This window comes from Nothobranchius furzeri, chromosome 15 (assembly GCF_043380555.1).
Source record: "Nothobranchius furzeri strain GRZ-AD chromosome 15, NfurGRZ-RIMD1, whole genome shotgun sequence".
NCBI classification, from domain to species: Eukaryota; Metazoa; Chordata; class Actinopteri; order Cyprinodontiformes; family Nothobranchiidae; genus Nothobranchius; species Nothobranchius furzeri.
Genome location: NC_091755.1, coordinates 30,948,165 through 30,960,772, shown reverse-complemented (window position 1 = coordinate 30,960,772; position 12,608 = coordinate 30,948,165). Strand labels below are relative to the sequence as shown.

The following is a 12,608-nucleotide window of genomic DNA, read 5'->3' as shown; positions in this document are numbered from 1 at the left end:
GATGAAAACCAGGTTATTGTAGAGTAGGTTAGTGGTGAGAATTCCTGGTGAAGGGAAGGCAGAGGTCATCAAAAACAACGACGACGACGGACAAATATAAGGCAAGACTAAAGCTGTAGTTTTACTATAGTGGCAAGAGCTACCCAAAGTGAGTAATATTCCGGCGAGGTGAAGTGATCTCCAGCTCCTTATAAACACATGTAGTTGACGAGGAAAATCACCGCAGCTGACCGCTCTCCGGAGCCGCCCACCTGCAACGACTTAAGGTGATTAGAGGAATGTGCAGACTCACCCCAGATCCTGACAACTGAGTTACAATGAATTAGCATAAGTCAACAAGTCCCGCTCAGCGACTCTACAGGGACTTTCTGAGTAAAGACCCCAGTTCAGGTACTCGGTTGGTTCCTGAAAAGGCCTGGAAAGTGATGCTTTTGGGCTGACCCAGTGAAATGAAGACGTGCCGCAAAGGTTTGGTAAAATCAACCGAAAACTCCGACAGTGGAAACGGGCCGTCTGGGGGTTGTTTTGTGATTCTCTATTTTTGCAACGTTCTTCATTTTGTCAGTGAGCAATGAAGTTGCTGCAAGAAAAACATTTAAGACTCAAACTACTTAAGTTAAAGATTTAGATCTTTTTATATTTTCCAAGAAGTCCCAGCTGTTCTTAGAAATGCCATTAGCTAGATGCATGGTGCTAGTACCAACCCTTTCCCCCTATTGTTACACAATCTGTGCTCTGTTTGTACAGTTGGGATTAATTAATGGGCATCAACAGTTTTTTAAAATAAAAAATGAATTGCTTCTGTTTGTATGGTGTCCATGTGGTTGCTTCTGATTGAACAATAGGGTTTACGTTGGTTATTACAGTTCAGATTAAAACAAAAGAATAAGCTGTATTCATCCATCTCAGATTATTACTTTATAACATCACGCAAGCTGTCACATGTCTGAGACGTAATTAAAGATGACAACAAATGTGCTGTTGAAACCATGTGACTTAAATCTCAGTAAATCACTAGCTTTGTGAGTCATAATAGCAGCTTTTTCTCAGACAGCTCACTGCTGCATAGCTATTTTAGTTTTAATAGGCTGTCCTCATCTGCACAGCTAATGATTCAACTCTTCACTGGTGCATTTCTTTGGAGTGTGCACGTGTGCGTGTAAAAGCACATGATTGATGCTAGGCCCACCCAGGAAGTGACTCCACCCTGCAGCAACGTCCAGAATTCCCCCATTGCTGAAAGGAAGCAGGAGCGAGCTGCAGCCCGTAGCCTCTTCATTTGCCCCTGTCAAAAGACTCCATTGTTGCAGGAAGTCTAAGGGCAAAAAAGTGAGCTGAATGGAGTTATGAAGCCCGCTGGTGGGGTAGAAACTGAGAAGGGGTGTTAGGGGGGGGGGGGGGGGGGGGGGGGGAGTGTTGGGCCGGTGCCTAAAACCACACGGAGGTCCAGGAGCCAGACACAGAGCATCTCTGTGCAATTTGCAGCCCGCTGTTGGAGTTTTGCCTCAGCTTAACAGCACAGTATGAAAAACATCACAACACAGCACAAAAAACACACACCTAACTGTCAGAGAGCTCAACCGCCGCAACGTTCCCAAACCATGCACTTCTCCATATTTGGTCCTCTTTGCCTTTTTCAAAAGATTCGAATCGCTGCTCGAGTCGGCCAATCAGAGGGGGCAGCTGGACGCAGCCCCAGGCAACGTGTTCATGTTTGTATACTTGACCTGGAAATAGAAACTTATAGTGTCATGAGACTTGTAACGGTCACAAGAATGAAAGAAGGAGTACAGATCTGGTCAACAAAGAGGTGGCTTTTTTGTTGTTGCCATGGCAACCAAATAATCTAATTAATTGGGAGAGAGACAAAGAAGAGGCCTCGCTGAAATACGAGGAACATTTTGTGTTTTTGTCTTTTTATTTGAAACAGTATGAACAAAAAACTGCAATTAAATAAATGGTTTGAACAAAACAGATGGCACAAATTAAAGTCTTCGAAACAACACAGAGCAGAAAGGAAACAAACACGTCATTGCAAAACATTTGCAGAGTCTAAAGCCTATTCATTAAAGCAATCATTCAGTGCACATATTAAATAGGTTTTCTTTAAAGCACGCAGGGACGTTTTGTGAGTTGGTTTTTTATACACCTACTTAGCACGGCTACAGATGCAAAACTTACAAAAAAAAAGAGGCAAAACTGCTTCAAACTGTTCACTAAAACTAAGTGCAGCTATTAAACATAAGCGTGTGTGTAATTTTGAGCTAATGACTGGGTGGATGTTCTGGTAATGTAATAACAGAAGAACTAGGAATACATTGTCATAGCATTACTATAATTAAGTCTAACAGCCGCTGGCAGTGTAAAACTCTGAATTTATCCGTGTTTTCTTAAACGGGAGCCAGTTTAAAACGGAAATACTAATAATTGTTCACTTGAAAAGCTAAACTCCTTCTTGAGAATACCAGAGACAGTGGCAACAAACCCTTCTGCTAAATTTCACAGATATGTATTAGGTTTTAATGAGTCAGTGTCAAAGCGGGCAGAACGTCACGTTACTCTCGTAAATGAGGGTCCTTTTTCTGTCATGCTCGCCCTTGAGGGCGCACACGTGTTGTCGGGACAACTTCTGCAATCTGCTTCAGGCAGCTGGCCGATGTGTCAGGTATTCAGGCTGCACAAGAAGCAGTTTTAAACTGTGTTTGTAGGAGTTAAAGCTAGGCTATGCAACTGTAAAAAAGAGGGTTTGCTCTATTCTACGTAGTGCTCCTGCATTGTATTTACATACGTGTTTTGGGTGTGCATCTCTAACCCAACCGCACTTCTTTTTAATGATTTTTCTCTCCAACGTTTCCCATTTATTTAAAGTAGCACAAAACAACTTTGAACACTTGAAAATATTCTTTAAAGGTGGGTTTCAGTGATTGTGTAGGTCAGAACATGACCAACTTCACCTTGGACAGCTCTCTGCTGACCCGAAACCACACTTTACAGTTTTGTGGGAGTGGCCTAGCTGCCTGCTTCATGGCAATAGCTGTTTACCTTGCTGGTAGTTAATATAAAGGCAAGCAGTTAGCTTTTTCCAATTGCTGATCATCAATGAAAAACACATGCAAAAGAAAAGTTTGATTTTTATTTTATTTTTTATTTTTTTGGCATCATGGTCACGGAGTCTGTCAAGAAAAGTTAGTGAGTAATATTTTTGGTAGATATTGAAAGAGCTAAAACCAGAGTGAACATCGGCATGGCCTACCCTCTTTGAGGGAGCTAAAAGAGGCTAGGGAATCATGGACTGATGGTGATCTAGCTTTGTTGTAACTGGACCTGGAAGTAATATTTTTATTCAACAGTGTGGATTTTTGTACCTTGTGGCTTTCAGGATCAGATGGTTTGTGTTAGCATTCGCTCATTGTTAGCGCTAGCTACAGTAGGCTGCGGCAGGGTTGTTTACAATAGTAATTTTGCTTTCAACCAGCAGGAGAGAGAAGCAGCAAACTGTTTAGTGTTACGTTGAGTCTTTATCTCTTTAAAGTACAGAAACACACCCTCCATGTGCCAAATAAATCATTTCTGCTTTTATTCTACATTATGTGTTTGAATACTTCTGTGACTTCCTGCTGTCACATTGTTTTGTTCTCTTCAAGGGAATATGGGAAGGCAGAGCCTTTAATGTCAGCAGCTCCTTAATATGGGGGGTTGGCTTGTGCATCCCTCTTGTCTCACAAACAACACAGTGCATCAACACAAACAAACCTCCCTTCATCTTTTGGTTTGGCATCAGTTCAGGCTCCACGTTAGATTGGTTTAGTTCTGGCGTTGTGCTCGTTTTATAGGATCAAAATCAACATCACAGTTCAGTAGTTTAAAATTTCCAGAACTTTACGCGCTCCTGCTGCTTGGTCGGCTTTCTCCTCAAGGGCTGTGGGAGAAACAGAGAAAACCAGTCAGGACATGTCCACAGAGGTCAGTGGAACACTTAGAAGTTTCAGGTGTTTTTGCTGTTTTGATTGGTGAACTCATCACGTTAAAAATAAATTCACTCCATAAGGCACAACGACATAAGGACACAAATGGATAGAGAAATGAAGGGCAAATTATAAAAGGTTGTAAAAGCTACTTTCACCTTCTTAGTATCTCTTAACAAGCTGGTTTAATTCTGTTAATACTCCAGTACTCACAAGAAAACTGACTAATGGTGAGAGGAGTTGTTGACTTTAGTTCACACCCGCAACAAACACAAGCGCTTCTGTTTGTGGGTATTAAATCAAGTTGTTAGCATAAAACCAGCCTACATGATGACCACAGGCCTATAGGCTGACACTGAGTCAACAAACAAAGTCATTCTGATGCCTAAAGGAGCCACTTGTCACCATGAATGCCTGATTTTTCACCCTGAAGCACGAGACTGTGACGGTTAAAGGAGCAGCTACCAACTTGATTCATCAGTGGTGTTTAGGGGAGATTTTTTGGTTAAATATCAGTAAAAAAGCAGATGTGTGAAAAGTGGATATGATTAGCAGACAGAATCATAGAGAAATTTTACAAAAACCATAGTGATGTCTTTTTTTGCTGATTTTTTGCTCTTAGCAGACCTACAACACACAAACAAACACACAGAAAAAACATTTCCAATTATTATTATTCATCGTTTTCTCATAGCGGATGGTTAGTGCTCTGGAACTGGTTTTCAAACATGATCATCTGGGACCATTTATGGTCGAATAGCAGCACAGTCTGACTCGTACATTCAGCGTCACGTTATCACACCGAGACACAAGTCTCATTACATCACAGCCAGTGATGTAATGAAACCATGGAATTAATGACTAAACGCTCACACATCTTGGCTCCATATAACAAGGAGTGATAACTCTGGTTGTTTACACGTGGGTCGACAAATTCACTTCTTACTCTCCATTCTGAGGGGTGATGTATGGGGTGCTGATGGTAAAATTATACAATAAAAAAATACCAGTCCCATTTGCCAAATTTGGTTCCTCATAAAAATTTCAAATGTGTACAACTATTTAAAACGCTTACAAATAAATACCAGAAAATTATAATATTTAAGTAATAGTTGTCCACATTAATAAAAAAAGCCATTCATAATTCTTATTTATTTATTTTTACATTTTTTTATTTGGGGTATTAACGGTTAAAATATACAATAAGGTAGTAGTGATATAATGTAATAACAATGATGATAATGTAAAAATCTGATTTAGAATATCATTTGTTCAAGAGCTGTCCCTTAATTATAATACACATTTACTACTTAAAGTTAATCCTAAATATCTGTAGTTAAAGCTAAATTTAGAAAGTTAAATCTAAAAGTTTTTATAAAAAAATACATTTATTTCTTAACTCTTAAAATTAAAACTAAATGTATTTTTCTGTCGGAATGTTAAAAATTTAAATATAAAAGTAAAAGTTTAATCTAGACATAGAAGGTCAAAAACAGCTTCTTATGTTTTACAGCAGTCTGAATCTGCATATTGGCTAAATACTTACTTTGAAAACACGACATTTAGCCAAATTTTGATGTAATTAATTATACATGTTTAGACTTTATTCTACATATTTACTTTTACATTTGCATGTAAAGTATAACATTAAAATACATTTTTAAATATTCAGGTTTCACTTAAACTTGATATTTTTAATATAAATTTTTTTAATTATTTAAACCTCAATGTGAAAAAATATAACGGTTAATTTTCATCTATTTCTTTACAACCGGTGCCCCATTAAAAGGTACTTACGAGTATTTGCCCATCCTCCTAAATACTGCAATCACCACAGCGATGACAATGACCACTGCCGTGATGGCGCCGATCACGATGCCGACTATCTGTCCAGAACTCAGGCCCTCTGTGAGATAATGGTTTGTATTTTTTAGCTTGCATACGTGAAAAACATCAGTTTCTTTTCACTTTGGTTTTACATTATTTACTCCTGAATCTTCAACTCCTCACCTTCTGTTTCTTTTTCACCGCTCAGTTCTTCATTTGTGCTGCTTTTCTCTATCACCTCAATTTGTTCCTCAGCTTCTGTAGGGTCTACTGGTGCTTCGGTCTCCTCACCCGGTGCATCGGTCACCTCGGCAGGTGCTTCGGTCACCTCGGCAGGTGCTCCGGTCACCTCGGCAGGTGTTTCGGTCTCCTCAACAGGAGTCGTGACCTCCTCAACAGGAGTCGTGACCTCCTCGGCAGGAGCTGTGGTCTCCTCTATGGGAGCTGTCGTCTCAACTACTGGAGTTAAAGCGAATGTTTGTTCTGCTTCGGTGGTCACAATCTCAACTGTGGTTTCTTGGCTATCGTCTGTGGTGGAGGGCAGATCTGTTGCAACGTCAGCAAGAGGTGCAGCATGCGATGTGGTGAGAGGAGGATCGGTGACGAGAGCATTTTCCACTGAAGTCGCACCATCTGTCCAGGTGATTTCTGAGGGATATTCCGTTGGGCCTGAGGAGAGTAATTACAAATATATTTGACGCTAATCTTTATTCTGTTGCACAGAGAGAAGCAGAGCAAATCTGTGGTTTATGCTGGGATTTTACTCCCTCAAACTTACTCACAGGTTGGTTTTAGTTGATGGAGTGTGTGTTTTTGTAAAGCACTTAGCATTTGGTGAAGAACTTCTTTACCCTTTCAGGCAAGACTACTGTGAACATTTATTGTAATATCTGGTTATGGGAGCTTCGTCGCGTTTTAAAAAGACAATGAATTAGAATTTTGAATGGCAGCAGCAAACCACTAAAGCACGCCGATCCATTGTCCCCTCTGTCTCTTTGAACAGTTGCAGAAAGGGCAATAGTAAAATCAAAATGACATCTCACAAAGACGCTCTCCAGTCTGTGCAGATGGGAGCGGTGGGGAAAAAAGCCCATCATCAGCGCATAGTTACCGCGGCAGCATGCACACCCCACCCCGAGACCTCCCCAAACTGACATCCTCTCTCTGTTCCTTCTCCTCTCCATCCTGTCTTTAGGTTTGTGACTTTGTGAAGTGGAATGCCACTTCCTCTGCCTCATTTCCTGTAGAAGGAGCTGAAGTGTGAGGAGAACAGGGGGGGACATTTTTTAGACTTTAGCCAATTAAAACCTGATGCAACATGGGAGCAAATCTAAAAGCGCCTCAACTGAATGCACTACTGAAGAGAACAGGTGCAGAATTACTGCCTGAAATTGTCTGTAATTAATTAAAATACTTGTGAAAACCACTTAAAAGTGAGTTTTTCTCTGAGCTTGCAGTGAAAAGACTTCTGTTTCATCCCACTCACATTTACCCAGGATTATGAGCCGTTTTAGTTTCAACCGAATAATTTCCTTCTAATAACTCTTACTCCGTCTTCTTCTCTCCAGCCACAACTGAAAGTTGAGCCTGGACAGCGCTGCTTCATAATTAGGGTAACAGACTTCAGCGGGGCACCAAAATTACAGTCTGAATTCAACTTTCTGTTCAAAAATAAAAAATAAAAAAAAAATGTCAAAAGTTAGCCAGAATTTTCTTCTTCTCTTTGGAAAAGTAAATCTGTTTAAGTCTCTCCGCTGAAAGTGCTAAACGTAGCCACTGACATCATGGTCTCCCAATCTCTTCAGTACTTGAAATAATAAGAAATTCTTCACAGGAACAAAATTAACCCTGAATGACTGGCACTGGCTTTATTAGCAGCAGGCAGAGTAAATATAACAAAACATTTGTTCCCACTGCTGCAAACGTTGAAGGAGGAGGGGCGTTCAGACTGATTGTTTGGAACGTCTGTAAGTAGTGATATAATAGTCTGTGCTTCACAGAGCATGGCTGGTCGCTGTGTGTAATCACCCAACCCTTCTAACCTCCACCAACAATTGTTTCATTATGTGTTTAGTTCCCACAATTAGCTCAGAGTAGTATTTCCTTTCCTATGCGAAGCCTTTTGGGGTAAAACAGTGAGTAACCGCCTCCCCTTTTCTCCATGACCCGGACACTCCTCAAGGATAGGTTTGTTGCTGCTGAAGCCTTTGAAAGGACTGAGTCCGTGGAGAGGAGCAGACAGAAAGGTGAAGGAGAGCCTCTGTGGGCATGATGTGATGCAGAACTGAGAAGACAGGAGGAGGAGTGACTTGTGTGTACATATATGAGGTTTGTGTACATCCTTGGCTAATTCTCAGGTGGCTAGAAATGGATCCCTGAGGCTGGAGGAGCTTCTACCAGCACCTCTAGATCAGCTTACAGTTTAAACATATGCTTCCTGCAACTGGAATCTTAAACAATGTTATGTCCGAGATCTGTGAGGTGCCTCAGAGCTTGGTATTTGGATCGGCATTTTTAAATCCCTTTGAACAGCTTGATACAAAAAGAAAAAAAAATTCTGATATGCTGATGATACTCTGCTTTATCAGTCATTGGAATTACCTCCTTGATAAAGATCCTTTTTTTTACATGTTCCCCAAAATAAAATATCCTTATCTTCAATCACCAATTTGAACAAACATCTTTGTGTAGGGACCATGGATGTTTCCATCGATTCCCATTCACTGTCGATACAAAACTCAGACGCAAGCCTGAGAAACGTTTGCATTCTGAGAACAGGGGTCTCCAGCATCTCTATGTTAGCTTCCAGTCAACGTTGGATTTCAATTCAAACTCTTTGTTTTACAAAACCCTGAAGAATCAGATTTCCTCTCACATCACACACTTTTCTGATGAAGATCTCATAGCTGTTTCTGGTTCTTCTGTGTAAATGATGAGACTACGCTTTGGTGCTCTAGATCCTAAACTCTCTGAAGACCAGGTTGGCAAATCTCTCTGATGTCTTTTCATGTTTGATTTTGCAATATTTGCCATTGTTTTGTATTCATAGTCATTTTACCAACTAATTTGCTTCTTTTAATAAAAATAAATTTAAAATGCTATATTATTCAATCAATTTCCCTCTGGGATTAATAAAGTATTTTTGAATTGAATTGAATTGAATTAAAAAGTCATTTTAATTTAAGCACAACTGGCAACTTTTACTTCACGTTTGATGCATAAATATTTATGTAAATGTGTCTTTTTACATATACCAAAACAGCAATAGCTTGAGTGAACAACGGACACAAAAATAATCTACCAGGTTGAATTTATCACCTCTGGTTTAACAGTTTTCCTTAGAAACATGAGGGTATGCAGATAAACAGGAAGGGAAATGCGATGGAAAACAGGCAGGAAAAGGGCTGAGTGAAAGATGTTAAAAGAATAAAGCAAAAAGCTCAGAGAGACACACAGGCGCCCGTGTGAATGTGTCTCCTGCCTGACGTAAAAAGAAGAAACAACCTCTAAGAGGTGATGGAGGTACAGAACAACATGGAAAGGGAGGCAAGAAGAGAAGGGAGTAGCAGCATCTATCCAGATACACCATCAGTGTGTGTGTGTGTGTGTGTGTGTGTGTGTGTGTGTGTGTGTGTGTGTGTGTGTTAATTCACAGTCTGGTGCAGGAGGGAAAGGCCATGCGAGGGGGGTGTGAGTGTGTCCACCTTTGGAACTCAGGAATGTTTTCGTGGCACTGAAGGAGGGACATGATAGAGATATAGGTACCCTGCCCTTCTCGCAGCACTAACACGAGATGCCGTATCACGTATCCTCCTCCACAAAAACCAGCATGAGGCCTCTCTAAAGATACTGGGCCGTGACATCTCCAAAGCCTACTGGAAAACCCAAACGAGGGGCATGGTAGAGTGGAATATTCTCAGATAGTCTTATCACAAAAACAATGAGTGTCCGTACTCGTACAGGAACCCGTGTTTTCCTCCTCCTCGTCTAGATAAGGAGGACTTACACCATCTGGACTTCATCACCAGGGTTAGAACCTGGCATCAGATCGAGCACGTCTTTAATCTCACGCCCTGCAGGTTTGATCGCATTTTGACAACGTAAAGAACCCGATCATGGGTGGCTTAACAAACACGTGACCCTGCATACGCTCCACTTCTCTTGGTTTATTTTAAGCAACTGCAAATCACTAATAAGACAATGCCTCTTAATGGGCTTCTAATCAAGATGACCTTCCATCACACACCCTTTGTGCTGCTTTGTTTTCTTTTTCCGTTTGCTTCCTGCTCTTTGACCCAGACGGGTTTGAAACGTGTGACAAATTTGCCCAAAAAAGTCTGCAAAGAAAAAAGAGGTGTAGATGCCTTCTTCCCATGAACATTTGACAGAAGCTGCTACACTCTCAGGATGTCTGGACTAAAGCATCATCCAAAAGACGCTTCTTTCTGTTTGCAGATTTAAATTATTTGCAAGCATGAACAGACTACAACTGAAAAGAGTTTGTTCTCCATGTTCCGGGGTAAAGGGGGTGTTTGACTATGCCTCTAAAGAGCAGGATGGAGCGAAGGGTGCTGAACTCGGTGGCCAGATGTAATCAGGATGTTATTGAGCCGGCGAGGCAGACAAAGCTCATTAAGAGTGAGACCGGGGAAATGGTGCGAGGAAGGAGGTTTTTACTGGAGTTACGGGGGTTCCTCGTTAAAACAGCAGAAGAAATGGAGTTAAAAGTGTCCGCTTGTGCAGCGACGATGACGCACGAGTGACTTTCTTTGTTCTGTTTTGTCGAGAACAGACAGAAGGGTTAAGAATCCTTTTGAGCTGATCTACTTTTTATTTCCGGACTAAACCCTTTTAGGAAGCGATGCAGGTACTGGTGAGATCCACTCTTCTTGTCTGAGGTTTGAACATGTTGGCTTTTGAGTGAAGAAAGAGGCAGAGTGTTGGGGAGAGGAGAGGGGAGGCAGGAGAGGGGGATTTTAAGTGGCAACGCTTGACACCCCACCAAAGATGGGTTCACGCCAAGGGGTGGTGCTTCCAACGGTTTACCAACAAACGGGGAAGGGTGGGGCTCCTCTCCGAGCTCATCTCGTCTCCTGGTGTTCTCCTCTCCCATATGACCCTCTTAAATATAGAGCCTCTCACTATTAATACACACACCCAAAGCAGCCGTGCCCTGCCCTACAGCTCCCTCCGGCCTCAGCCACACACACCCCTCACACCCCCGGTGCCGGCTATGTCTCTGGGACAAACAGAGGAGGGGAAAAAAGATGGAAGAGACAGTTAAAAGTTCCTACAAAAATCAAAAATAAGAGGAAGCCTTTTCAGAGAAGTGTTATGAGTTTACAGCCTCCCTCCCTCCATCCCGGCGCATGAGATCGGCTTTGGGATGCTTTCCAAAGGGTATTCCTTTCTTCTCTTTAGCAGTGCCAAGATTTACAGACACCAGGCAGCACAGCTCTTGCTATTACATCATATTTTTTTCCCTTACGGCAGCAAATCGAGCCGTTCTTCTTGTCTGGGCTCAGAGGCGTGAATTTAAGCGAAAACAAACGAGGAACACAACCAAACGGCAGATTAAATGAACACCGAGCGCTTATATGAAAGCTTTCTCTTTGTTACGCTGCCCCCCTTCACCCCAATTTCTTTTTAATTCCATCATTTTCAGCAAAGGTGGAAGTCAAAGGTTGGAATGGTGCAATTTTAGGGAATATTTACAATAGAAGAAAACAATATAAATAAATGTGTTTGAGCATATTATAGCAAAAAAATAAATAAATAAATAACAGAAGTTAGGGTAAACCTCCTTTGCCTCTATTTGAATCCTCTGCAGAGTGATTCTAAAGCAGACAAAGAGAGGTGTGTGGTGGGCACATGGAGGCAGAGAGGGGACAAAGTGTGCTAACAGCAGGACAGTGAAAGAGAGTACACTTACTCGCACGTGTGAAGGCACAGAAAGGGCCAGCCAGGGCCAACAGGAGCAGCAGCTGAACTTTCATTGTGCAGAAAACTCTTCCCCCGGTCTTTTCTCCCGTCGGACACCGTTTGGAGACTCTCTCAGCGACACCGGACACTCCAGACACACAAACTGCAGGGAGAGGATGAGGGGACCACCAAAAAGGTCAAGTTTTTTTGGAAGAGGATTCAGGTGGCGGCCTGAGGTTCGAGCAACGGGTGGAGGTGAGATGACGGGAGGGTGGAGAGGATGTGAAGAGCACAGGAGGAAAGAGAGGAGCTCTGACCACTTTGAGGAAGTGCAGGCAGAGAGGGAGGGAATGGCACACGGCATGAGAGAGAAAAGATGGTGCATGTGTGAGGGAAGGGGGGCTGGTACTGGTGGGCGGGCGGCAGGTCGGGTTGGGAGGAGGCTCTTTAGGGGCTGTAAGGTGGACCGGCCCTGTGTGCAAGTCTGTCTGTGTGTGTGTGTGTGTGTGTGTGTGTGTGTGTGTGTGTGTGTGTGTGTTTGACTTAGTCTCCTTTTGGTGCACAGCAGGCTCCTATATCAGCAGCTTGCACACATTGACAAACAGATAAATTCAGCGGTGACTTCGCTTATCGAGACTTGACACTAACCGCTGTTCATTAGCAAATAAAACAAAAGAGCTAAAGCAAATAGTTTTTAAATATTTTTAAATTAATGAAGAAACTAAAAATCCTTTAAATGATCGAGCGTAAACTCTTCCTAACCATTTTGTGTAATGCACTTTTACTAAATCCATCACCCTTTCAGAATAAAAGCGTAAGGAAGTGGCCGATAAAATCGCAGCAGGAGCATGCTGCTGGTTCAGACTGGAGAAACGGAGTTGCTGAAGAAGCTTG

General features: G+C 42.0%; 1 protein-coding gene across 2 annotated transcripts; it reads right to left on the bottom strand.

Moving 5' to 3' along the window:
* Positions 1–1,899: 1,899 nt before the first annotated feature.
* Positions 1,900–12,105, bottom strand: pdpn (podoplanin). Of its 2 annotated transcripts, XM_054745792.2 has the most exons (5): positions 11,725–12,105; positions 5,976–6,461; positions 5,763–5,871; positions 4,550–4,592; positions 1,900–3,919 (listed from the first exon to the last, which is right to left on the bottom strand). In XM_054745792.2, the coding sequence occupies exons 1-5, from the start codon at positions 11,786–11,788 to the stop codon at positions 3,863–3,865; spliced, it is 759 nt and encodes a 252-aa protein (XP_054601767.2). In that variant the 5' UTR covers positions 11,789–12,105; the 3' UTR covers positions 1,900–3,862. The 2 variants fall into 2 exon arrangements, with proteins under 2 accessions (XP_054601767.2, XP_015823064.3); XM_015967578.3 differs by lacking the exon at positions 4,550–4,592 and having other exon boundaries at positions 11,725–12,101.
* Between the last annotated feature and the right edge of the window lie 503 nt (positions 12,106–12,608).

What these genes read in the sequence shown, in the direction of transcription:
- pdpn (XM_054745792.2), bottom strand. Translation starts at nt 11,788, where the DNA reads ATGAAAGTTCAGCTGCTGCTCCTGTTGGCCCTGGCTGGCCCTTTCTGT. An exon ending in CTGTGCCTTCACACGTGCGA is followed by an intron (nt 6,462 to 11,724) that starts GTAAGTGTACTC and finishes TACTCTCCTCAG; the next exon opens with GCCCAACGGAATATCCCTCA. An exon ending in CAAAAAAAGACATCACTATG is followed by an intron (nt 3,920 to 4,549) that starts GTTTTTGTAAAA and finishes TTTCTCCCACAG; the next exon opens with CCCTTGAGGAGAAAGCCGAC.